The sequence below is a fragment of the Oryctolagus cuniculus genome, chromosome 8, assembly GCF_051225735.1.
Source record: "Oryctolagus cuniculus isolate XC-2025 breed Fujian yellow rabbit chromosome 8, ASM5122573v1, whole genome shotgun sequence".
Classification (NCBI taxonomy): domain Eukaryota; kingdom Metazoa; phylum Chordata; class Mammalia; order Lagomorpha; family Leporidae; genus Oryctolagus; species Oryctolagus cuniculus.
Genome location: NC_142874.1, coordinates 38,561,423 through 38,588,953, shown reverse-complemented (window position 1 = coordinate 38,588,953; position 27,531 = coordinate 38,561,423). Strand labels below are relative to the sequence as shown.

Below are 27,531 nucleotides of genomic sequence, written 5' to 3'. Positions count from 1 at the left end.
TGCATTATTTTTCCCAGAAAGCATTTCCCTGGTTCTCCCTACATACAAGACTCCCATAAAAACCAACAAAACAGAACCACCGTTCCTCCTTGAAGTCCCAAATCTGCTTTGTCATAATCCATCTGGACTCTGGTATCTATTAATATGCTTTATTATTAAAAGTGTATGTAGGCCAGTGCCACGGCTCAATAGGCTAATCCTCCACCTGTGGCACCGGCACACCGGGTTCTAGTCCCAGTCGGGGCGCCGGATTCTGTCCTGGTTGCTCCTCTTCCTGTCCAGCTCTCTGCTGTGGCCAGGGAGTGCAGTGGAGGATGGCCCAAGTGCTTGGGCCCTGCACCTGCATGGGAGACCAGGAGGAAGCACCTGGCTCCTGGTTTCAAATCAAGATGGTGCGCAGGCCGCAGCGCGCTGCCTACAGCGGCCATTGAGGAGTGAACCAACGGCAAAAAAAGTCTATATAAACTTAATAGCCTAGAAAAAAAATCAGTGAGAGGTCTGTGTGTCACAGACCTGTGCACATTGTCTAACCAATTACACAACAAATATTTGTTTGGAATAATTGTGGTTAATAAAAAGTTTACATTGCTTTCAAATACTTTTTCGTACAAGAAGAGACTAATGACTCATTAATTACATCCAATTTGCATAATTCATTTAATGTTTTGAATTTTTTGTTTTGAATTGCCATTTCACCATCTCCAAATTGATATGTGAAAATTCTACAAAAAATTTTAGTTCCCTGTCTCCTAGGAGATATCAATAGTAATTTAAAATGAGAGAGTTTTGATTTCATTTGGACTCTTGAAAAAAATTAAAAATTAAATTTGTTTTGAGTGTATGATTCAAAAATATATATCAAATTATGTCTCTATATGCTACAAGGATAAACACTTATTAAATAAAATTGAAATTTCTAAAAGGGTACATGTTTCCTCTTTAACCATGGATTTTCTGTGCATGTTTCAGATAATCAAATGAAAATTTGCATTGATTAAATTCTGAATTGCACATAAAAATGTCCCTTCCTTTATTCTTCATTAAAATTTGAACCATGAATCATTTGCATTTAAATACTCTTTTAGATTTGGTTCCTTACCAGTCTCAATATCCATTTGGATGATCACTGAAAGATAAAAATCTCAGCAAAACGTGCATATGTTGCTTAGCATTCTAATTACTTTGAATCCACGATTAAAAATCCAAAACAAAAATGAAAACCCTAAATCTGTAGAAATAAAAATCATGGCAGAAGATATTTATGCTCAGGGTAGGATTTAGCATACATTTTACTTTGAATGACAGCTGTTTTTCTTGAATAAGACACCTGCCTTCTGTACAGAAAAATTTTAAGAAAATCTAGACTAGCTTTGTAAAATTCATGATTTGGTCACCATTGCTTATACATTCTCACTGTACTGGACCATTCACTACTAATGAACCAAATTTAGGTCAGAAAACAAACCCAAAGTAGTGCCTTTTTCTTAAGAACAAAGTTGTTAGATAGGATTTTCTTTCAAAATTGCTTTTGTTAAAAAAAAAAAAGACTATTTAAAAATACTCTATTCATGTAAACTGGCTTCTGTTTTATATTTCTGCTCTACGTGGTCTCAATCTTAGCTGTTCAAGTGTTAACTCCCATGGCTTCTGCTTTTCCATGAAAGAGAAAATGAGCACAGATCCAGTCAGAAATGTGTCTAGAGGAGCAGGCATTTAGCTTAGCCGTTAAAATATGGCTAAGAGGCTGGTGTCCCATATCAGAGTACCTGGGTCTAGCTGGGCTCCGATTCCTAAAGGCGGCTCCACGCTAATGCAGATCCTGAGAGGCAGCAGTGACAGCTCAAGGCATTCAGTTCTTGCTCCCCACGTGGACGATCTGGATGGAGTTTCAGGCTCTGGGCTTCAGCACCCACGCTGTCTTGGGAATTTGGAGAGTGAGTCAGCAGAAGAGTGCTCTATCTCTGTGTAATAGAAAATTGTTAAAAATGTGTCTACAACATATTGAGAATTTACATCAAAACCCAGTGGCATTAGGATATCTAGGTTCTCCAATAATTACTACAAGGGAATATTATTAAATTTTTTTTAAGAATTTAATAAGCTGGCCAGCGCCGCAGCTCAATAGGCTAATCCTCCACCTGTGGCACCGGCACACCGGGTTCTAGTCCTGGTTGGGGTGCCGGATTCTGTCCTGGTTGCTCCTCTTCCAGTCCAGCTCTCTGCTGTGGCCAGGGAGTGCAGTGGAGGATGCCCCAAGTCCTTGGGCCCTGCACCTGCATGGGAGACCAGGAGGAAGCACCTGACTCCTGCCTTCGGATCAGCATGGTGCACCGGCTGCAGCAGCCATTGGGGGGTGAACTAACAGAAAAGAAAGACTTTTCTCTCTGCCTCTCTCTCTCACTGTCCACTCTATCAAAAAAAATGAATTTAATAAGCTTAGGATAATATTCATTAAATTTATTGAACATTTAAATAAAGCAAGGATAAAATACACTAAACACCATCACTAAATGTTCCGCTAGCTCGATTAGAATATTTCCTAACTAAGGACTTGTTTGGGGACTTTGTTTAGCCTAAGAATTTATTACACATCCCTTTTTTAGGTTCTTTGAACTTTCCTCACACTACTGGAGTTCTTGCGCTTGCTGCCTGTCTCTGAGATTTCTTCTTGTCTGCTGGACCAAATGTCAGCACTTCAGTCATACCTGCCTAGAGCTACCAGCATTTTATCCTGCATACTTTGTGTGGACTCAGTGGTATTCCAAACTCCACAAGACCAGAAGTATTTACCATTTCCTGGAAGGAGCTTCTCGGCTTTCCTTTTCCTCCACTTAACCTTTGTGGTTAAGCTGGTTGCAGTGTGAACTTGGCTTAAGGACAAATTTTAAAGTGCCGGGTTCTCATTCCTGTTGCAGTTTGTATGAAAGAAATAATTTAACCACTGTATTGCAAATACATACAAGATTGCTTATCACAGTTCTGTCTTTGACAACAATAACTAATCAGAATATAATCATGCATTTTAGGGCTAGACAACCATTAAAGGAATGATAGAGAAATGTAAAGATGTCGGCTCTATGTTGTTAAGTGTGAAACGCTGGGGGAAGGCATTTGGTGTACTGGTGATAACACTGCTCCCATCTTACTGAAGTGCCAGGGTTCCAGTCACTGCTGTGCTTGTAGTTCCAGCTTTCTGCTAATGTGTACCCTGGAAAATAGCAGATGACGGCTCAGGTGTTTGGGCCCCATCTCCCATGTGGGAGACCCAGACCAAGATGTAGGCTTCTGGCTTTGACCTGGCCTAGTCCCAGCTATTGTGGGCACTGGAAGAGTGAACCACAGGATGGAAGAGTCTCTCTCTTCCCTCTCTCTCTCCCCCACTCTGCCTTTTAAATAAAAACAAATATTCTTTAAAATGTATTTAATTTTAAAGAAAATGACCCCAAAGCAAGGGTAGTGATGCTGGCAATTTGAATATGACAAAGAGAAGCTGTAAAGTCCTTCTGTAAAACTCTCACACACCACCAGAAGAGTGAGTGCAGTACCATATGATATTTTGAGACATACACACAGAATACAATTTACATTGTTATAATTGTTTTATTTTTATTATTGCTGTTAATCTCTTACTGTGCCCAATTTATAACTTAAACTGTGTCACAGATATGTGTGAATAGGAAATAACCTAGCAGATACAGGATTTGGTACTAACCAAACTTCCAATCATCTACTGGTGGTCTTTAGCAGATAAGGAGGGACTACTATATCTATCTATCATCTGTCTATCTATCACTACCTTATTTATCTGATCCATTCACTTAGTGTTTTTACTTTTTAAAAGCTAATTTATTTTACTTAAAATTATTACAATATTTAAGAATATTGAATTTAAATATTTAAAAATTTCTCTTAAAAATCATATCTGACAATCCTAGATCTGTATTTTTGAAGCGTAGCTCGGTGATTCTGAGAAAACGGTCTCCCCATTCAAGTAAGGCACATGCTTTTGTGAGCTTATTGCTGCCACTAATCTCTCCTATCCACTACAATCAAGTTGCTGTTACATCCGTATTACAGGCCCTGACCATGTAGCCATCTGAGATTGAGTCTGCTCTCTGAAGAGTAGTCAGCATGTATTTTGGTTAGGTAGAGTTGCCTTGAAAATTAAATGCTTGACACAAGAGGTTCAGGTATAAATAATCCTGTCTTATTTCAACTTAGATTGTTCCATTTGTCACCACCAGGTTCCCACACTTCTGTCAATATTGTAGTAGGATTTAAGGACATCCATTGGAGTGGTTCTTTGTGACTGTAGCACACAGTGTATGTAGCTTAAAGGATAGTCATAAGACTTCAGTGCACAAAAGTGTCATGAGCTCATTGTCAAACTACCCTTAATAATATGACACATAGTAAAGAGACTAATTTCAGGGGATCAATTTCTCATCCAATTCTGTACTGCATTAAAGCATTACTTAAGGAGGACATTTACTCTTATTGGATTGTCAACCAGATGTCTGTGGGCCTTTGTAGTTCTTCTAAGACACACAAATGTCAATAAGGGAGTGAGACAAATCTCCATATGGGCCTGCTAAGATACTTTCAAAAAACAATTCTAAAGAAAGCAAAAAATGTTTTGTGCATGCAGTGCCAGTGAACTCATTGATCTTCCAAAGCAATTGCTCTAAAGCAAAATAGTCATCTGCTTTCCTGAATTTTTATTTTCTTGTTTTGTGGTTGTTTTTTCCAAACCACTCCTACTCTTAGAAAGTTAGTTTATGGGTACATACTGCATTCATTACTCTTTGCTGAGGCAAACATATTAAGGAGCATGGAACATGTTGCACAGAACACATGTGTGAGCAAGGAATATTCCCTAAGGTCAGAGATAGCCACAGAAATATCTTTAAGTGGAACTGTGGAGAACTCCTTGGATGTTTCCAGCTTTGTTTGCTTTGTGCCTTCCCCACTGAAAAGCCGGAGCTGCTTTGTTGCATAAATGAATCCCATGCTCCTGTAAGCGTACTTGTACATTAACTGGAGATTAATTACAGATCACTCTGTTTAAATAATCCTGTCTTATCTCAGTCTAGTCTTACAAATGCAAGGAAAGCCTTGCTGGGACTGAAAACTCAATCCTCTTGAAGGGACCCTTTCATTAATATTTTGGAGAATATTCATTATCTTTTATAACAACTGACCTATCTCTGGTCTTTTTTAAAAAATTATTTATTTATTTATTTATTTATTTGAAAGGCAGAGTTACAGAAGCAGATGCAAAGAGACAGAGAGAGAGAGAGGTCTTCCATCTGCTGATTCACTCCCCAAATGGCTGCAATGGCTGGAGTTGTGCCAATCCGAAGCCAGGAGCCAGAAGCTTCTTCCGGGTCTCCCACGCGGGTTCAGGGGCCCAAAGATTTGGGCCATCTTCTACTGCTTTCCCAGGACACAACAGAGAGCTGGATTAGAAGTGGAGCAGCCAGGACTCTAAGTGGCACCCATATGCGATGCCAGCACTGCAGGCGACACTTTTACCTTTTATGCCACAGCGCCAGCCCCTATCTCTGATCGTTGAGTAGAAAAATAGAATATATAATTAATATTAAAAAAATCTTATTTTCTGTATCTCATAAAACTCCCAAGAGAACCGCCTGACCATCCTCATTTAAAACAGGAGGACGGCATTGTGGCTTAAGCCACAGCCTGCACAACGGCAACCCACATGGGCACCAGCTGGAGTCCCAGCAGCTCCACTTCTGATCCAGCTCCATACCAATGAGCCTGGGAGAGCAGCTGATCATGGTCCAGACTTGGGCCACTGCACCCGTGGGAGACCAGGATGAAGCTCCTGGCTCCTGGCTTCCACCTGGCCCAACCCTGTTTGGAGCCATCTGTGACTGGTCTTTTGGGGACTGAACTAGTGGATGGACGATCTTTTCTCTGTCCTTCTTCTCTCTCTGTAACTCTGCCTTCCAAATAAATAAATAAATAAATCTCTAGTGAAATAAGCCAGTCCTCTAAGGACAGATATTATGTTTCCCCTGACCCAAGGTATCTAATAGAGTACCAGAAATGTAATGTATTGGAATGTTGAGATTCCATGATTATTTAGAGTCCTTGTCTCTTGTGTTGAGGAATAGTGTTTTTTTTTTCTTCATACTATTTGTTAAACTATTACTGTACAGTTAACTATATGATCATTAAGTAAACTGAAAATAGAACTTTGTAGAAATTAAGAGTAGGAATGTGAGAGGGAGGAGGAGGAAGGGTTGGAGTGTGGGCAGGATGGAGGGTCGGGGGGAAGTGTCACTATGTTCCTAAAACTGTATACATGAAATTTGTATAACTTAAATAAAATTTAAAAAAAATAGAAAGAAATGAAGAAAACGGATGCATAGAGGGGAAGTAATGGGCCAATGCCCCAGCACAGGATGGTTAAAGAAAGACTTCAGCTGCCGGTCTCTTGGGTTTTAGATTCCTAACTTGGAAGGCTCCAGAGCTAAAAAAAAAAAAAAAAAAAAAAAAGTAAAAGAGAGAGATGAGATCGGCTGTACACTTCTAGGAAAAATAACTTTTGAGTTAGGAATTTCTGGAAGGAATGGCCCTGCAGCTGTGGATTGACCCCATTACCCTTCCGCGCCTAGCCACTAACAGGAGAGCTGCAGGCTCCCGCTTGAGCAGCGGGCTTGGCCACAAAGGCATCAGCTCGAGGAACCAGGGCACCTGCTTCTTCCTGGCCACACCAGTGACTTGGATCACCACCAAAGAGCTGCGATCCGGAAGTCAGCGAGATGGAGAAGGCAAGGGAGATGGTGTTTCATTTTTGAACTATGGCTGTCCGCCTCCTCTCCCTGTCCCAGCTTCTGCCCAGAGCCAGGGCGCACAGCACAGGCGGTCAGCTTTCCAACCTCAGTCCGCACCACTCAACTTAGAAACGGTGCGCGGACACCTGTTAGGAGAAACGCTGATCGCGGGCAAGAAGCCGGATCTGAACTCGCTTTGCCTGTAGAAAACAGTGCCAAGGAGCGCCGGCGCTGGGCGAGGGTGCGGAGGAATGGGCCCCTGCGCCGTTTTTCCGTGGCTCCGCGTGCATCCAGCTTCCCACTTACGCTCCTACACGCAGAAAAGGGCAGCCACTTCGGACTGGGAGTTGTGGGGCGAGGCGCGGAGATTCAGCCTCCCGCCGGCCTGAGCCCCGGCTCGTCTCCGTTCCAGCGACCGCAGCTCCCTCGCCCCCAGCCTGGTTTTCCCGCCACGCCTTCACATTCGCCTTTCCCCCCGCGGATTTGGGGAACACGGAGTCCTCGCTTGGAGCATCTCGAAACTGAGACGCTGAGAGCAAAGGGAAGAGAAGGAGGTAGGCGTGGTGCAAACGCTAATGCCACCCAATTTGGGGGCCACCAGGCGGAGCGGCGAGAGTGGCGGCTGCAAGTAGCGGTGGGCACCTGCCTGGGGGCGCCGAGCTGCTTTCCAAGCCAAAGCGGGCAGCGGAGACGGTGAGCGCTGTCCCCTGCTTCCTGGCCACGGAAACTTCCCGTCCAGCCCACTCCCCTGAGGGCCCGATCCGCGCAGCTTCCGCGCCGTCTCCTGTGCTCCGAGGGAGGGGTTTGCCGCCCCTACCCCCGACCCTCCCACTTCGCTCGCGCAGCTCCGAGGCTCGGAGCAGCGCAGTGCGGTGCCAGCGCGCTCGGCCGCAGAGGTCGGTGGCAGAGCCCAGCAGCGCCAGCCTTCCGGCGGCCGCTCGCGCTGCTGGCTGCCAGCTGCCGGGGACCCTCAACGCAGACAGGAGCGCGCTTGCCTTTGGAGACCTTGGAGAGTCCCCGCTGCGTCGGCCGTCTGGGTAATCGTCGGACCCACGGATTGCACGCTTCTTGCTTCCACGTCTCTGCAGAAAGGCCAGGGCCGGCTGAGTAAGTCCAAGTCCTAATTCTGATTCACCTGCTCGGAATGTCCCAAACGGAGCGCTCTTGAGTCCTAGGAGGAGCGCATGGGGGAGGGCTTCATGTGTGCACGGACTTTTTCCGCAGGTTTACCTGGAAGGAAGGGGTCTGGGGATACTGCCATCCCCAGTGTCCACTTTTGTAAGGATTTACCTTTCCTACTGAACAGTGGCTCTTGTTCCTTGTCCCGGGCTGCCCGCTGGTGAGAACACAGGGTGGACGAGGAGGAGCTGGCACTAAAAGCTCTGACTTTTTGTAACAGGGACTCATCATTTTAAACCCAATACAAGATAGCCAGCGCTGTTTTCGAAGGAAGGCCAGAAGCTAAAATACACAGAAGAGAGGCATTCCCAGCCACTATGCCGAATATTTTCAGCTTTCTACTTATTAGGCAAATATCCTATCTTGTTTGTAGCATTCCTAAAAGTTTCATCCTCCTAACCCCAAACCCCACCCCAGGACTAAAAAATGAATGCACAGGTAGAATGGTTGGCACCTTTTCTGGGATTTTTGCTTGGGAAAAAAAATCCCTGGAAGAAATTTCTCCATAAGGTGTCCAGCTCTATTTGGCCAACGTGTGACAATACTGTTGCAGAAAAAAAAAAAAATGTGGTTAAAGCATCAACTGCTCTCTGCCTCAGGTTATTTGAGCTTTTTCAGAATCTCTGAACAAACCCCTGAAATTCATTTCCTATTCCACAAAGAAGCATTTCTATAGCAAAGTCTCTAGAGATTCACCTGCTCAAGAAAACTATACCACTCATAGTTCTCCTTAAATGTCATGAATAATGTGAGTGTCACATTTAACTTTATTTCAGGGAAGGTTTTTTTTCCTTGTCTCCTTGGTTGTTTAATTTTTGTGCTTTTGAGTATTTAATTGGCAGCTTCCTCTGTGTACTCTCTTCTTTCAGTTTTTCAGAAGTGCTGTCATTAAATGATGCATTCTTTGCTCTGAGTAATGCATTGACATCGCTGAAGGCCACAAGTATGCTTAAAAACTAATAGTGCCCATATGCTAATAGCTTGTAAATCGATAATTCCTGCAGAGAAGTTTCCAATGAAAAGCTCTGAAATAAAGAAATAAGACTGAAGAGAAAGAGCAAAATAAATCAATAAATCAAATATACTCCTCCTCTTAATATCCTCCAGTCTCATGCTTCCTCTCAACTGAGTCGGCTACAATCCTCAAACTGCGACCTTTGGAGTCTTGTTAATTCTGTTAATGACATGTCAGATTGACTAACTGTGCTTTGTAAAGGCAGTCTCTTCCTTAGTCTAAGGAAAATGGTATGGCATGGCAAATAAATATACACTCCAAGATTTGAATGCTTCTTTTCAGTTTTCTCTAGTTCCTAAAGAATGGAGGAAATGGGAAAGAGGACCCAGACTCCTGGGAACATTCTGTTTGAAGTCCATGCTGGGAGAACTAGACTGTACCAGTAAAGCAGACATGGGAGCACATGTGTACTCCCATGTTCCTATGTGCAGCTGGGGTCCTGGGGTGGGGGTGGAGGACAGGTGTGGAGAAATAAAAAGGAACAGAGAGGAAAATATAATTTATAATAATAATAATAACTCTTGAGGTAGAAAGATTTATGATGGGCAATTTAAAATATTATACTTGGGAATCGACTCAAGAGGGTTTTAAGAGCAATTACAGGATTAGGAACAAGAAGACAGGTATCAGGAGGTCATGTCACAGTGGTTACCTTCAGGGAAGGACAGGACTACAGGTATACTCCGTATCAAATAGCTGGCTTTGATTCTTCAATGAGATTGTGCCTTCCTCTGGAGTCACATTTGGTTTGTCACATCATTCAGTACTTTGTGTGCAGTAGATAGAGTGCTAGGGATTAACAATTGGTGAAGGCCATCCAGTTCTGTCCTCAAAGAAACTGCTGAGGTGAGGTGGACAGGGAAACACAATTGCAGTGTGGTGTGTGGTACCTCCAGCCCTAGAAGTGAGCACAGCTTTTGGAGGTAAATGAGAGACTTCCCTGTTCAGAACAAGGAGGGCTGGGGGGCATGAGAAAGGCTGAGGTGTCACTGAAATTGGGAATAAATCAGAATGACAGACAGAGAGATGAGGACAGAGAGATAGGCAGGGATGATTTCAAGAAAAATCTTGAAGGGCACACTAAGGAGTTGGGATTTTCTTAGGCTAGTTATCAACTTGTAGGTACAGACCTTTTAATGAAAGAGCAAATTAATGTCAGCATGCTTTCTGCACAGAATGCAAAATAGAATCTATTCAAGAATGTAAAAGAGGAGAGACTGGAGACTGAGAACTGGTTGAACAAGTGGCTGAAGCTAAATGTTGGGCCTGCTCAGTCGTTAGCAAGAGCAAGGAGTTATCACTAACTATCACCAGTTATCACCAGCTATCACCAGTTATCACCAGTTTACACCAGCTTATCACCAGTTATCACCAGCTGGAGGGACATGCAGAGGAGGACCCAGGGATGAGGGCCTCCCACTGACCAAAACCAGGCAGAATCTCAATGACTTGGAAGTGTGAACACTGTCATCTGCAAGAGTCGGCCATCATGTGGTACAGACAGAACAGGGCAGGGCAGGGTGAAGAACGGAGTTGGGGCCAGGCAGGCATAGCCAGGCATCCTCTGTGGACTGGATCGATATGACTCACCTACCCATGGAGCTAGAGGCAATTATGATTAACAAACCTCAGCTTATTAAAAACTCATTCAAAAGAGGTTCTGAATTAATAGCCTTTTATGATTATGAGTATATTTGAGAGGTACTGCCACTAGGATGTTGGCCTTTGAAGGTTTTTCTATAGACTTCAAAAAAAGACCTTTACACTCAAAATCAATGTATGGTTTTATGCAATATCGAGACATTGGGAAAAATAATATGACTGCCTTGGAATTTCAGACAGATCCTTTTCATGCCAGAGTAATCTTTGTCCAGGCAAGAGGCAAGTGCCTTTGAGTACAGGTACTGTCCTGTTGTTTTCTATCCAGAGCAAATCCTAGCTCAAGATGGTTTTTTTAAAGTTTGCTTAATGCAAATTTCAAGAAGCATCAGCAGCTTGATGGGAAACCTGTTTATCTGTGAGTGAATGAATGAATAAGCGAAGGAAAGTGAAAGGCAACAGGAGAGAAGTGGGAAAACTAGTGGAGTAATTATGGGAAGAAACTGAAAAGAAGGAAACCAGTGTGGTGGAAATGATAAGATAAGGAGGAGAGGTCGTGGAGAGTCTGAGAGGTCTCTTGTGTGGGGGGGCTGAAGGAGAGGGGACAGCCTGTTTTCTTTAAATTTTAGGAGACTTAACCACTGGGGACAACACTGGTTGAAGACAGGCACAGAGAAGGGAAAAAAACACCTGGAACAAATGATGAAGAAAATGCCAATACTTGTATATTTACAGCTAAGAGGGAGATGGGGTTCAGATTCAGGATTGCTTTGCCTATAACTTATGTAGAGTTCTGCTGTGTTAGGTAGAAAGTAAAAAAATCAGCAATTCCACACTGGCTGCAGATTTTCATTCCCAGCACATATCCTATAAAAAAAAAAAAGCTATAAAACACAATCTGCTGAGTTTATCTTGCATATTTTATGGTCCCAAAGTCCAGGCACCAGGCTCAGGGTTTTAATATTTGGCCCTTTCTTATACAGTTTGTACTGTGTATCCATTTAAAGTACTCAAGATATTGAAAGAAATTTTCCTGTCTTTATTTTAAATTAATGTATATGTGCTTGTGCTGTAGCATAATCCACTGCCTGCAGCGTCTGCATCCCATATGGGCGCCGCTTCAAGTCCTGATTGCTCCAATCCAGCTCCCTGATAATGCACCTGGGAAAGCAGTGGAGGATGGCCCCAGTCCTTTGGTCCCCAGATGTAGTTCTAGCCTCCCTGCTTGGGCCTGGCCCTTGCGGTTACTTGGGGAATGAACCAGCAGGTGGAGGTTCCCTCTCCCTCTCTCTTTCCCACTTCTTCCATCATTCTGCCTTTCAAATAAAACAAATCTTTTTAAAAAAAGTTAAAACTTCTGAATCCATTTAGCAACATTCACTGAAATTGTATCTTTACTGTAGTTGGGATTATGCTTTCCTGTTATAGTAACATTTCAGAAATCTGTTTAGGTTGATTTTATATTTGTGAATAGACTTATTAAGGACGTTATACTAAAATGTTATGTTCTGTGAAATCTTCACCGATCCATGTGTTATACTCCTTTGCCTCATCCTTGTGCTTTCCTGGTTCCATATATGTCTATATTTGTAATTTCAGGTACTTGTCCTTCTTGGAGGCTGAGAGAAACTGTGCTGAAAATGGGCCCAATAAATGCAGAGGCTGATGAGAACCAGACAGTGGAAGAAATGAAGATGGAGCCGTATGGACCAGGGCAACCCACTCCTCGAGGTGAGCTGGCTCCTGACCCTGAGCCAGAGCTCATAGACAGCACCAAGCTCATTGAGGTTCAGGTTGTCCTCATTCTGGCCTATTGCTCCATCATCTTGCTAGGGGTCATTGGCAACTCTTTAGTGATCCATGTGGTGATTAAATTCAAGAGCATGCGCACAGTAACCAATTTTTTCATTGCTAATCTGGCAGTGGCAGATCTCCTGGTGAACACCCTGTGTCTTCCATTCACTCTCACCTATACATTAATGGGGGAGTGGAAAATGGGTCCCGTCCTATGCCACCTGGTGCCCTATGCCCAGGGACTGGCAGTACAAGTGTCCACCATCACCTTGACAGTCATTGCCTTGGACCGTCACCGATGCATCGTTTACCACCTGGAGAGCAAGATATCCAAGCGCATCAGTTTCCTGATTATCGGCCTGGCCTGGGGCATCAGTGCCCTGCTGGCGAGTCCACTGGCCATCTTCCGAGAGTACTCGCTGATTGAGATTATTCCAGACTTTGAGATTGTGGCCTGTACTGAGAAGTGGCCGGGGGAGGAGAAGAGCATCTACAGCACTATCTACAGTCTTTCCTCCTTGTTGATCCTGTATGTTTTGCCGCTGGGCATTATATCTTTTTCCTACACTCGCATCTGGAGCAAACTGAAGAATCATATCAGCCCTGGAACTGCGAGTGACCACTACCATCAGCGAAGGCAGAAAACGACCAAAATGTTGGTGTGTGTGGTGGTGGTGTTTGCGGTCAGCTGGCTGCCTCTCCACGCCTTCCAACTTGCTGTGGACATTGACAGCCAGGTCCTGGACCTGAAGGAGTACAAACTCATCTTCACAGTGTTCCACATCATTGCCATGTGCTCCACCTTCGCCAACCCCCTTCTCTATGGCTGGATGAACAGCAACTACAGAAAGGCGTTCCTCTCTGCCTTCCGCTGTGAGCAGAGGATGGATGCCATCCACTCAGAGGTGTCTGTGACATTCAAGGCTAAAAAGAACCTGGAAGTCAAAAAGAACAATGGCCCCCATGACTCTTTCACAGAGGCTACCAATGTCTAAGGAACCTGGGGTGAAAATATGCAGATGGTTCTGACCAACGCTATATGCATGGTTGATGAAGTTTCGCAGGTGCATCCTGATTTCCCATTTTAAGGAAGAAAAAAGTATATATGAATAGAAACATCTGCAGTGTGATTCCTGGAGAACAGTGGGCCGAGTGTAGGTGGAAAGACTTTGTATTCACAGATAGGGCAACAGAGTGGTTTAACCACAATTGCTGGAATGCTCGGTTGAATTATGAGTAAAAGCACAGAGAAATACATGTGACTATTTCTCACATTGAAGGAAACTGGAACAAGCAATTGACATTATCAGCATTGTCTAAAGGTGTTGTTAAAGTGGTTGACTCTCAAATCACACTGGGACCTGGGTTTGGGATGCTGGGTAATCAAGGCTGTCCCTCCTCTAATGAAAATGCTGCTGAATGGAAGTTTGTGTAGGAAACCACGGGATCACCTTGAGTGTATTTTGGTTTTATTGTTCCTTCTATAGAGAGAGTTAATCAGCGAATGCTGTACGCAAACATTTCAGGCAAACTGTTTGAATGCCTTCCAGGAAATAAACTGGAAATTTGCTGTACTCGTATAAATTAATATATTGGCTAGTGATGGGAGAAATCCTGAATTTTCAGTGAGCCACTTGTTCTTAAAGCCAAATGCATGTTTGGTGAGAATGTTCAACTCAGAGTGAAAGAATAAAATCCTCAGAATTATAAGAAATGTAAACAATCATTTAATTTCTCATCTCAAGTTATTTCTCCTTTATATAGATACATTTAGATAACAAATATACATACAACTTGTTACTTTTAATCAGTGCCAATTGTCATAACTTTTAAAAATGTATGATTTCTAACATTTTTCCTATGTTGGAGCTAAGTTTGTGTGCACTATAAACTAAATCAGACTATAAAAATAGTTTTTGTGGGATTTTATAACATTTCACGGTTATTCGTAAGCAAGTTTTGCACAGGTTCATAGTTCTTAAGTGTCAACAGAATACTGCATTTTTCATGGACCCAATCTTGATAACTTGAACAATTTAATTTCATTAAAATGGACCCATCTGGTAAGAAATACTAGAAACATTGTATTCATTCCAACTTGCAATATCCCATTTCAAACAATTCCACAAAAGTTATTTATGCTGTTTTCAAAATAATTAGCTATATTTTTCACTAACATGAATATATACATATAAAATTGAGCCCATAAATAGTGGAACAAAGATGATATACTATTTTGCATTGAGTGATTTTATGAATATAAATTTCCTTTCCATCGTATCCAGCCAAAGATGTTTAAAACCACATTATACTCATTAAAATAATTCAGATATTAAAATAGATGTATTTCTTTCGATGTAATTAAGGAGGTTTCACTGTAGTCATATTTTTGTAAAATAACAGAATTTATTAATATCCTTAAATTTTAAATAAATTTAACAGGAGTGTTATATTTAGCTACAACATTAATTTTATGAACTGAAGAACTTCATTTTATGGATATAGTTTAAATTCCTATCATGGATCCATCACATTCCTTCCCATGGTAAAAATAAAAGACTAGTCTCGAAGTGAACTGTGGTCTTGAAATACTGAAAACAATAGATTAGGTGGGAGACAAATTAAGAAGGAAACAAGAAACCATGAACGGCTGTTATATGTCATGGAATCGAATACTTTATTTTTTCTGTCGGACTCAGTGTAACTATCTAAGAAGAAGCTTTTTTCTCTTTTAAATGGCAGTCACTTTGCTTAGATTCAAATCGTGGTTAAAATTGCTCCCCCTGCTCCACCACTCAAGAAATGTTGCACTATAAAGAATGTATATGCTACCGTATCACTTGTTGTGGCATTAAATTATTAGAATTATTGATTCAATTAACATATATCATAATTAAATATGTCCATTCATTAATAAAGTATCTTATTATGTAGTGATTTCATTGTTGAAATAAAAAGGGGACATTAGAGAAATTGCGTGGAATCGTCTATCTGAGTTCTTTTCTGAGACTTCAGTTTTTGATGTAACTGAAAAAGGAAAATGAAAGTGGCTGCTCCAAAGTTAGTAGAGTTCTCTTTCTATTCTGTACCTGAACCTGTCAGGGGATCCACTCCTATAACTGCAATCATAATCCTGATTCTGAGTGCTCCAGAGTCATTATTTCTAAACCACACCTTTCAAACTGTATCTCTGTCAGCTAAAATCACACATCTTCATAGGTGTCTCACTAGGAGGTCGAATCCAACACATCTGAAACAGAACCCACTGTTCTGATGCACAGCTCACCTGCCCCACCTCCCATTTATCTTCCTGTATTTCCTGTCCCAATGGATGACACTACTACAACCCAGTTCCCAACAACCTTACGCTTCAGAGCCACACTCGAATTTTCCATCTCTTAATTCCACATATTGGATGAATTCTCACATCTGGTTGTCTTTTCAGTCCCCTTGTATTGCTCATCTGGATTAATTAGTTTAGTAGCTTCCTAACTAATCTTTCCATAGCTCATCGTTTCCCCATCCAATACAATATTTACCTGCTAACCAGAGTGATTTTTAAACATCTCATCAATGTCTCCCCCTAATTCTTATGATAAACTCAAAATCGTTTTATTGCTGGAAGACTGTTTAGCACCAGGCTCTACCCATGTGCTTTTCTCAAACAAAATCTCTTTTACTTCAGTTTTGCTATTGGAGTTTAAGCATCATAAGGGCAGGGGACAGGGACTATTTTCACCAATGTGGTATCATATGTACTTGCAAGTCTTGGCACCAAGCTAATTCTCAATAAATATTCTTCAAGGAGATTGAGTTTTTGAGGCAAAGTAAATATTAAAGCCAAAATTTGAAGATAGATATGCAAGGTTGAAAATCTTATACTTCTCCCATTTTATCATAACGTCTGGGAAAGTAAGGTTTTAGCTATAAGGGAGTTCAGAATAGATATTGGTTCAGGATAATATTGGTTTTGCATTTTGATGGTCATTAGTGGTAGGTACTTGCATGTGTAGAAAAGACTTTATGCATAGACTTTATTCATGGCTCACTCGAAATTATCTGGAATTTTGTCACCAGGTAAGAATGAAGGCATTAGTGAAGTGTACCAATCACATTTCAGATAACTAGAGGAGCCATTGCAGATATTTCTATTAGAAAGTGATTTAATACAGGGAATTAAAATTCTATGAAACCAGAGAAGCTGGTTTGGAGGAATATTAACAACAGGATGTAGATGGAGAAATGAAAATTATCAAGAGTCTCTACTAGCATTGAGGAAACCAGGACATGCAAAATCAGAGGAAACTATGACTAATGACTGTATAACTTTAACGTGATTGAACACACAAAGACGCATGGATTTATCAGTTAAAATTATTTTGCCTGCTGCTAAGCCTACAAACCTGCCCACCTCTACTCAATAATGACTTTTCTTTTGCTTTCCAAAATTCATGTAAGTGTCTTCTGTCTGTGAAATATAACTCAAACTCTGCCATCAAGGAGTTGAAGAAAACTTAGTTCCTGTGTTTCTAGCCATAGGATGCATGGAGGGACATGGAGGGAAGAACGTGGTGCTTGGTGCTGTCACACTGTCACAAGTGGGAGGACTGCCCAAGCGGTGTTATCTAGGGCTCCAACCTCATCCTCTCCCCAGCGGCTCTTGAGCTTCTTCAAAGTGGCCATGATGTAAGTTGATTATATGATCTTTCCTTTTTCTCTTTTGTTTTTTAAGCTTTATTTTAGTTATTTGAAAGATAGAGAAAGAGAGAAGGAGAGACAAAGATAGATCTTCCATCCACTAGTTCACTTCTCAAATGGCCACAATGACCAGGGCTGGGCCAGGCCAAAGTCAGGAGACAGTACCTTCATCTGGGTCTCCCATGTGCGTGTAGATGCTTTCCCAGACGCATTTGCAGGGAGCTGGATCAGAAGTGAAGCAGCCAGGGCTCGAACCTGTGCCCATGTGGGTTGTCAGCATTGCAGGTAGTGGCTTAACCCACTACAGTACAACACCAGCCCCTCTTTTTTTCTCTTATCGAAGCCTATGTGTTAAAGCTATTTTTTAAAACTGCCCTGTTAGTGTAGGTGGACTGAAGAGTGAAAGACAAATGGTGCCTGTTGTTCCTATGATAGCTTGATTGGAATAGAGGGAAAAAAGGAACCCAGAGAATTATATAGACTTGAGCAGGATGTTAAAAACCACAGAAAATTCTGCATGAACTTCCTAGGATGAGAAAAAGTAAATGATAACATCTCAGACAGTAAACCATCTTTAAAATTTTCAAGTTAATAAGAGATGGACTGTCAATATATATGACTGAAAAGACCAAAACAATTGTTTTTTCCTTAAGAGAACAGAGCAGTTAACCTAACGATAGTACAGAATGCAAACGGCTTCATATACCCAATGACATTAAACAGAGGTAGGAATTTTATCAAATGAAAGGTTACTAGGAATTGATTTGTGAGAATTTATACACGAAACTTGTCAGACTGCTGACCTTTTTCTGCCAGGGTACACTAGATCTTCACAGACTCCTCAGCTTCTCACGGGTATGGGAGAGGTCACAAGATGAAGAATCTGCAGGTTATGGCAAATCATGCCATGCTATTTGCACATCTTCCCCCTTTTGTAAATTATAGAATAGGTAGCTGAATGAAAATAAGTGAACACGTCTCTTTTCCTCACATTGTACATTATCTGTGTGTGGAATCATCAGCCATCGAAAAGTGGTTATTAGACTTTTCCCAAATGACATACTCATCTCCATCATGTAACTATCCATCAGTAACTATCACTGGGCTTTGGGGTTGTGTGGTGAGGAGGAAAAATGCACTCTGGAATGTAAACAAAATGTTCTGAATATACACAGTTTGAAAAAGTTCCTTGGTGAGTGTGTAACTTATTTCTACAGATCAGCTGATCATCAATGATGACAGATATCCAATTGGTGGTTTTCACCACCAACACATTTTAACAAGACTGGTGTCCATTCGGATAGAATTATCTATGGTCTGCCTCTAAGGACATGTAGACCCATGGAGGGCATCCACTGCAGAACCATCTCTGTTTTCTGGTGTACATCAAAATCTTATTTCCAAGCTGGCACCGCGGCTCACTAGGCTAATCCTCCGCCTTGCGGCACCGGCACACCGGGTTCTAGTCCTGGTTGGGGCGCCAGATTCTGTCCCGGTTGCCCCTTTTCCAGGCCAGCTCTCTGTTGTGGCCAGGGAGTGCAGTGCAGGATGGCCCAAGTGCTTGGGCCCTGCACCCCATGGGAGACCAGGAGAAGCACCTGGCTCCTGCCATCGGAACAGCACGGTGCGCTGGCCGCAGTGCGCCAGCCGTGGCGGCCATTGGAGGGTGAACCAACGGCAAAGGAAGACCTTTCTCTCTGTCTCTCTCTCTCACTGCCCACTCTGCCTGTAAAAAAAAAAAATCTTATTTCCAGAATGGAACTGAGGAGAGAGAAACAACAGGATTCAAAGGATACACGTAGAGTTGGGGCTTCCGAATACATTGTCTGCATTAAGTTGGAGTCCAATACCATCAGTCAAAATAGATCTACACAATACACTGAATTCTGTTACATTTGACCATGTGGAGGAATATTAACAACAGGATGTAGAGAAAAGAGGCTATGCAATTTTATGTTCATTGAAGTAATAAGAAAAGTTTGCCACTTTTTGCCAGGATTATTTCTGTCATTTTTCCAGGAAATATTTTTTGCTAGAAATAAAAAAGTACTTACAAGGCAACTCCACTTAAATGATTGCCTCAGCAGTTTTGTCAAAGGTACATACATACAACCTCACAAATGGACTGGGCTGGTGTGCTTAATAGCTTATGACCTCAAAAGCACCACAGGAGTTAGACCAATCTGGTTTGTCTCCAACATAAGGATTTTATATTTACTTTCTAGTGTTTAGCTTAAAAGTCTAAAATTAATGTAGACATTCCTTACCTATCAGTACCCTAATGAGAATTATTTGTAACTGCCATTATATTGTATGACAACATGAAACAGATGGTTATAATCATGAATATTAGACTTTTTGTAGAGAAAGGGCCCTAAAAGCTACTTTTAGTGGATTTAACTAGGAAATATGAACTGAAATTTAGAAGTGTCAGGATTGTGATATGATGCTACTATTATGCAAAACATAGTTCAGCATGTATTGAATAGTTTTGTTATTAGTGCTAGTCATTAGTCATGAGAGGATCTCTCTTTGTTCCTCTTTAAATGTGTGGGAGTGAGTGACCAATGTGACCCTATGAAGAAGCAGCATTGTTATGAGATTATCAGGAGGGCTAGTCCTCTCATCAGTGGGTTTAAGGCCCTAATAAAAGAGGCCTCACATAGCATTCAGTGTCTCTGCCATCTGAGTCCACAGTGTTCTTGATGATTCCGGAGGGTGTGGTGATAAATCGCCACCTTGAAACCACAGAACAATCCTCACCAGACAACCAAACCTACTGCAGTCTTTATCTTGGTCATCCCAGCCTCCAGAACTGTGAGGAAAAAAAAAATTCAGTTCTTTATAAATGACAGAATCTCAAGTCCTTGGTTGTATTAGCACAAATAGACCAAAACTCTTACTGAACACACTTTGTCCACCAGGAGATCTTTTTAAAAAAAGATTTATCTATTTAAAAGTCAGAGTTACAGAGAGAGTGAGAGATTAGAGAGAGAGAGAGAGAGATATTCCTCTGCTGGTTCACTCTCCAAATGGCCACAACAGCTAGGGCTGGGCCAGGCCAAAGCTAAGAGTCAGGAGCTTCCCCCGGGTTTCCCATGTGGGTGCAGGTGCCCAAGCACTTGGCCATCCTCTGCTGCTTTCCCAAGAGATGGGACTCAAACCAGCACCTGACTGGAATGCCAGCATCACAAATGGCAGCTTACCTGCCATGCCACGGCGCTGCCCCAACCACTGGAGATTCTTTTTTTAATATTTATTTATTTATTTATTTGAAAGTCAGAGTTACACAGAGAGAGGAGAGGCAGAGAGAGCTAGAGAGAGAGAGAGAGAGAGAGAGAGAGAGAGATCTTCCATCTGATGGCTCACTCCCCAATTTGCTGCAACGGCCGGAGCTGTGTTGATCTGAAACCAGGAGCCAGGAGCTTCCTCCAGGCCTCCCACCCAGATGCAGGGTCCCAAGGAATTTTATCCAAAATCTCCTTGACCATTCCAATGTCCTGAAGTGTCCCTGCTACATTTATCTCTAGCAATTTCAGATCTTGCATTTAGATTTTTAAACTAATTTTTGAGTTGATTTTGTGCATGGTGAGAAAGAAGCTGGAGAGTGGATCTAGGTTCATTGTTCTGCACATGGATATCCACTTTCCCAAGTATCACTTATTGAAAGGTTTGTCTTGGGGCCGGCGCTGTGGTGCAGCAGGTTAATGCCCTGGCCTGAAGCGCTGGCATCCCATATGGGCACCGGTTCTAGTCCCGGCTGCTCCACTTTCAATCCAGCTCTCTGCTGTGGCCTGGGAAAGCAGTGGAACATGGCCCAAGTCCTTGGGTCCCTGCGCCCTCGTGGGAGACCCTGAGGAAGCTCCTGGCTCCTGGCTTCGGATCGGCTTAGCTCCAACCGTTGCAGCCATCTGGGGAGTGAACCATTGGATGGAAGACCTCTCTCTTTCTCTCTGCCTCTCCTGTCTCTGTGTAACTCTGACTTTCAAATAAATAAATAAATCTTAAAAAAAAAAAAAAAGAAAAAGAAAGGTCTATCCTTTCTAATGAATGTTATTAGCATCTTCGTCAAAGACAAGTTGGGTATAAATGTGTGGGTTATATTTAGGGTCCCAGTTTTGTTCCATTGACTTAGGTGTCTGTTTTAAGACCAATGACATGCTGCTTTAATTACTGTAACTTTATAATTTATATTTAGTCTAGTAATGTAGTGCCATCTCCTTGATTCTTTTTGTTCAAAATGACTTTGATTACTTTAAGTCTTTTGTTTTCCACACAAATTTTAGTTTTCCTTAATTCTATGAAAAATGTCATTGATATTTTAATAGTAATTGCACTGATATTTTGTTTTCTCTAATTCAATGAATAATATCATTGGTATTTTGATAGCAATTGTGTTGAATCTGTAAATTTCTCTAGGTAGTATGGATGTTTTAATGATACTATTCTTCTAATCCACAAAGGTGGAACATCTTTCCATATCTTTGTAGCCTCTTCACCTTCTTTCATTAGTATTTTATAGTTTAAATTATAGAGATCTTTGACCTCTTTGGTTAAATGTATTCCTAGTTATTTTCTCTGCAACTTTTGTAAAGGGGATTTTTTCCCCTTGATTTCTTTTTCAGATAATTTGCTATTAATGAATAATAATGTGACTGATCATGTACATTGACTTCGTACTTTGCAATTTTGTTGAGTCCATTTATTAGTTTTAATTTTTTTTTTTGCACCTTTGGGGTCTCCAGTATATAAGATTATATAATCTGCAAACTATTTGATTTCCTTCTTTCCAACTCACATGCCATTTATATCTTTTTCTTGTCTTGTTTGCCCTGGCAGGGGCTTGGAAGTCATAGTACTTGGAAGTGGTGAAGTTTGGCATATCTTAATTAATTCAAAAATTATCTTCAGTTGTTTTGCTTTTAGCTGTATTCCTTAAATTTCTTGCAGATATTTCAAATCAATTTTTATGCCCCTTGCTTTGTGTAAAAATTCATGACAACCGAATTTCTATTATAGTCTTTAATTTGGCTTTATTTGGTGATAATATTAGCAATCTTTTTATGAAGTTTGCACCTCCTTTTTACAGTTTTCTCATTTATTTTTTTACTTTAATATCTGTTGTACTCTTTGAATGTCATTGGAGCTTTGTGAAGCCTTGAATATTGTCTGTCCCCACCAGAACATGTTGGGGCTTGGTTCCCTGTGTGATAATGTTGAGAGATGATCAAGGATGCTTCTTTTAGGTATTAATTTTAATCTACTCTAAGTCCAATTTTTAACATTGGGATCATCTCTTTTGCATTGGTTGATCTGATAGAAATGTTTTATTTTTTTTAAAGATTTTATTTATTTTATTTAAGAGGTAATGTTACAGACAGTGAGAGGGAAGACAGAGAGAAAGGTCTTCCTTCCGTTGGTTCACTCTCCAGATGGCCACAATGGCCAGAGCTAAGCCGATCCAAAGCCAGGAGCCAGGGGCTTCTTCTGGGTCTCCTACATAGGTGTAGGGGCCCAAGGACTTGGGCCATCTTCTACTGCTTTCCCAGGCCATAGCAGAGAGCTGGATTGGAAGAGGAGGAGCTGGGATAGAACCAGCACCCATGTGGGATGCCAGCACTGCAGGCAGAGGATTAACCTACTGTGCCACAGTGCCAGCCCTGAGATGTTTTCTTTTTTGTTTCTTAAAATTTTCTGCTTAATGTATGCTTTTTTATATTTACTTTAGATATATGATCTATTCTTCCTTTTATTTGATGTTGAGGTTTCAGTGGTGGGTATAGTTGTGGTTGTGTATGTGTTAACATTATTGATAGCTCCTAAAACATATCAATAATTTTTGAGTATCCTAATGATTTTAGGAGTGATACATGCCACTGTCACAGAAGTGAGCTCTTGTTCTCTGGGGACTGAATTAGGCCACTGGAAAAGGAGGCTGTTGCAAGGTGAGATGTGCTGGGGTGGCTCTCTCCCTTGCTTCCTGTCTTGCCTGGGGATCTACACACACCTACCTCTGTGTGTGTTTCCCCTCTACTCTCCCACAATGCAACCCTCACCAGAATCCCAGCAGATGCCAGGGCTGGGCTCTTGGACTTTGGGAACTGAGTGCCAAAATAAACCTTTAAATTACTTTAAATTACTCAATCCTAGGTATTCTATAGAGAAACAGGAAATAGACAAGATTAGTTTTCTTAGCTCTCTGCAGGCCTATTTGCTTATCTACTGTTTATCTTTAGTGAAATGTTCCAGAAACATTTCAGACTCAATAGGTACAAAATTTAACTTTGTCCCCACAAAATTCCTTCTTCTTGTCTCTCTGTGGATAAGTGATCAATAAGTTATCCAAAATAAAATGTTACTTCTGAAAAGTAATAGAGACTCTAAAAATAAAATAAGCAGTGTAGTTTCTGTTACAGCACATGTACAAGACTTGCAGCTACTATGGTTATACTTGGTGTGCCTTCTGAATACCGGTAGTGATACCCTGTCTTTAGACTAAGGGTTGGCTTTCTGCTTTGATATGTGTGCACCCTCAGCTTTGGTATTCCCTTTTAACTGCACTGCAGACAGGGCTCTCTGTACACAAGCATTGCCTGCCTGAAGCTTGGGTGCTTGGTAATGGTGGGTGGTGTGGGGGTGTTCGCTACTCTGAGTAAGCCTCAGCTTCAGGCAGGCACCACATCCCTGCTGTCAGGAATCGGCCTTCTCAGTTCCCCTGCATCTTTCTGGCTGTGTGGGCCCAGCATGTATTCCTGCCCTTCCTCTAAGAGTTGATTTTCCTAATCTCTTCCATTCTCAGTAACCTAAAGGTGAGAGTGTTTGTTTCCCTTTCTCTCACAGGCTTGTGGTCCATATGGAGAGATGTAGGAAAGGGTTCAGGTGGAGTCTCTTGGCTGTGTAGCAGAGGTGCTATTCTCCTACCTTGAATCCATACCCCAAACAACAGTTTCTTCAGGTTCTCTGGTCTTTTCTGTGAGTGCATGGTGGGCGTCATAAAAAAATCCTACAAGAGCATGTGGGTTACCCCAGTTTCTACAGCTCTCAGGGGCTCTGGGCTGTCGTGCAGGCCTGTCCTGGGCCTTTGCTGGTGTGTCATCTACTTTTGCAGAATTGTTCCTGTAGGGTCCAGGGCGTCTGATGAGTGAGGGCTGACTCTCCTTTCTCTCCTGCAGGTGCTTGTCTCTCCTTTGGCTCATGGGTTGCTTCTCTGATAGATTATAAAAGCATCATGAATTTGAAGTTCTCCCAATTATATTTTGTTACAAGAGTGAGCCTGTTCTTTTCTGTTCTCTGTGTTCTGGAGAGGATATTAAATGTCCTTTGTGAAATACTTTGCATTCTTTTTAAAAATAATAAGCCTTAACAAATCTGGTGTGGATCTCTTAGTTACAGCACATCTCAATTTGGTTGAACAGTACGACCAGTGCTCAGCATGGGGTTCATAGCTTCTATACAGAAAAATGTGGCCCCCAGACACACAGTTACTGAATACCTTGCACATAATAGTGTGGTACGCTTGTTGTCTTCATCCATTAGGGCTGCTATAACAATAACTACAAAACCACAGACTGGGAGGTTCATACGCAATAAATATTAATTTCTCATAGTTCTGAAGGCTGCGAAGCCCAAGATCAAGATACTGGTATTTTTACAGGGCTGCAACTCATAGAATTACCTTCTCCCTGTATCCAGAGATAGTAGAAGAAGCAAAAAAACTTCCTCTGGGCCAGTGCTGTATTGTAGCAGGTTAAGCCATCAAATGAATCACCGGCATCCCAATTAGGCTCTGGTTTGAGACCTGGCTGCTGCGCTTTTGGTCCATCTCCCTGCTAATGTGCCTGGGAAAACAGAGGGAGATGGCTCATGTGCTTAGGACCCTCCACCCACATGGGAGACCCCAATTAAGCTCCTGCCTCCTGGCTTCAGCATGGCCCTGCTCAGGTCATTTTGGCCATTGGGGAGTAAACCAGCAGATGGAAGATATCTCTCTATCTCTCCTTCTGTCTCCTCACCCCTTCTAAATAAATAAAAAAGAAAGTGTTCTCAAGCGGCTTTTGTAAGAGCTCTAATCCCATTCACGAGGGCGCTGCCTTCATGATCTAATCACTCCTCAAAGCCCCAGTTCCTAATACCTTGGAAATTAAGATCTCAATATGAGTTTTTTGAGGAACATAACAATTCAGACCATGACATGTATTGTAAAATTAATGCCACTGGATTCTATCATATGAGGAAATAAACATGTTGAGCTTGATATTTTTGTGATTTTAATTATTATTCTTGGTGAATTTGAAGTTTGGTGTTTTTCTAATTAACTGATCTGAATACAGAAGAAGAAAACAAATGTCGTGTTGTCCTAAATATGTAGCTTACTTTCATTACCTGTTTGTAGACCTGAAGATATAGTGAGTGTTACTGTGCAAAGTGGAGATGAAAAGTTATTGTTTGTTTAGTAGAACATTTTCTAGCGCATACCATGGTCTGTGTCTTTAAGCCCGAGTTGCTATGTTAAAGTATTTCTTTTAATGATATATAAGCATTTTCAACTTATTCGTGCTGAGAGCCTTATTACCATTCAACACCAAAATAACAATAATTTTTTGACTCAGTAGAAGCATGAACTGAGATATTATGAATCAGCTTATTTTCTTGAATAGCAAAGCCAACCAAAAGTCCTTTAGCAAATTCATCAGTTTCAATGTATCCAGATGCATAAGGGAGAACTTGAATTCCTAATGTAGATTTGAAAGGGAAATACCGAGGAAGTCCATAATGTCAAAAATGCAAGATGGTTTACAGTTGACTTTATTAAATTCATTATTTTCTTAAAGTACATCCCTTCAGCCCATTTGCTTCTGTGACATTTATAACTCCACTCTCAAAACCTACCCAGTTATAACAAATCTTTGTTCATTTCACTCCTTGTTCTGTGCTGTTTTCTGCTTCATCTGTTTCAATATGAAACGTGTTCCAACCAAGAGAAATGGTTTCAGGAAATCAGTTATTTCTCTCTCTCTCTCTCTCTCTGCTTGGACATGTCATAATTCTGTTGTTCTTGGAATCAATCATGACATCTTCATCACTTTTCTTTCTTTCTTTCTTTCTTTCTTTCTTTCTTTTCTTTCTTTTTTTCTTTTTTGACAGGCAGAGTGGACAGTGAGAGAGAGAGAGAGACAGAGAGAAAGGTCTTCCTTTGCCGTTGGTTCACCCTCCAATGGCCGGCGTGCTGCGACCGGCGCATCGCGCTGATCCGAAGCCAGGAGCCAGGTGCTTCTCCTGGACTCCCATGCGGGTGCAGGGCCCAAGCACTTGGGCCATCCTCCACTGCACTCCCAGGCCACAGCAGAGAGCTGGCCTGGAAGAGGGGCAACCGGGACAGAATCCGGCGCCCCGACTGGGACTAGAACCCGGTGTGCTGGCGCCGCAAGGCAGAGGATTAGCCTAGTGAGCCACGGCGCCGGCACAACATCTTCACTACTTTTTCATATTTGCGATGGTCCCATAAGACAGTAACATGAATGGTTATTTCATAAACCATTAAATGCAATATAGTTGAAAATCAGTACTCAGATTTTTGAGATGGTTAAAAATCACAGAGGGGTTCAAAGTAAGCCTGACAGAGAAAGGACACACAATAGGCAATAAATGTGCATGCTAATCTTTGTCCACAACATCTTCCCTGTCCCTACTGCCCAGCAAATACTTCAGCAACCAGACCAGTCAATGTGAATTTGTACTAATGGTTTAGGTGGTCAGTTTTTAAGCACAGTTAACATGGAGATACTATTTCTTTTATATTTTTCTCATGTTTCTCATGTTTCCTATATATATGTGCATGACTAACCCTTGTTGTTATGATATTTCATAAGTTTGGTGAAAGGGTGCAGCTGTGAAAGGAGTGAGTTTAAAAAGAGAAGTAGGAGAATTAGAAAAATGTACAAAAACTCTTTTGAGGAATTCTTCTTAAAGGTAAAAAATAACAAAATGAAGCTGTAGCTGTTGGGTAAAATAGAATCAGGAGTTGTTTTGTTCCTACTAAGATGGGAGAGGAAGAGCATCTTTGGAAGCAAATGAAAAAGATGACGAGAGAGAGGAGAAAGGAGAAATAGGTTGCACACATGGAAGGACTCGCTTGCACAGGGGCTTGTACAGGGTAACCACGTGACAGCAGGATGATAGAACATACAGCTGCACATGCTATCGGTGAGTAAGTAGGTGCAGTTTGTGGACTCACAGCTTTCTTTCTGATTGCTTCCATTTTCTCAGTGACTCTGCAACAAGGTAGTTTTGCTAAGATGGGAGCTAGGACAGGTAGTTATCCAGGGTTGAATATAAAAAAGAATGTATGAAATAGATAGCTTTAAAGCACAGAGAATAAAGAGACCAGGGATTGTTTTATGGTATCACAGCCCTTTAGCTATAAAGCCCATATCCAACTCAACT

General features: G+C 41.6%; 1 protein-coding gene, 1 long non-coding RNA gene and 1 pseudogene across 3 annotated transcripts in view; 1 reads left to right on the top strand and 2 right to left on the bottom strand.

Annotated features, from left to right (window-relative positions):
* LOC138843473 (ATP-binding cassette sub-family E member 1-like) overlaps window positions 1-27,531 on the bottom strand; it is a 1,090,710-nt pseudogene that overhangs the window by 322,611 nt on the left and 740,568 nt on the right.
* The window catches only part of LOC127483240 (uncharacterized), a 66,988-nt gene continuing 41,078 nt past the window's right edge, over window positions 1,622-27,531 (bottom strand). Inside the window, exon 3 of the long non-coding RNA XR_016211837.1 lies at window positions 1,622-1,961. This is a non-coding gene — a long non-coding RNA (uncharacterized LOC127483240). The remainder of the gene's footprint in view (window positions 1,962-27,531) is intronic.
* On the top strand, window positions 7,558-15,363 carry NPY2R (neuropeptide Y receptor Y2). 2 transcript variants are annotated; one of them, XM_008267271.5, is made up of 2 exons: window positions 7,558-7,910; window positions 12,196-15,363. In XM_008267271.5, the coding sequence occupies exon 2, from the start codon at window positions 12,237-12,239 to the stop codon at window positions 13,383-13,385; it is 1,149 nt and encodes a 382-aa protein (XP_008265493.1). In that variant the 5' UTR covers window positions 7,558-7,910; window positions 12,196-12,236; the 3' UTR covers window positions 13,386-15,363.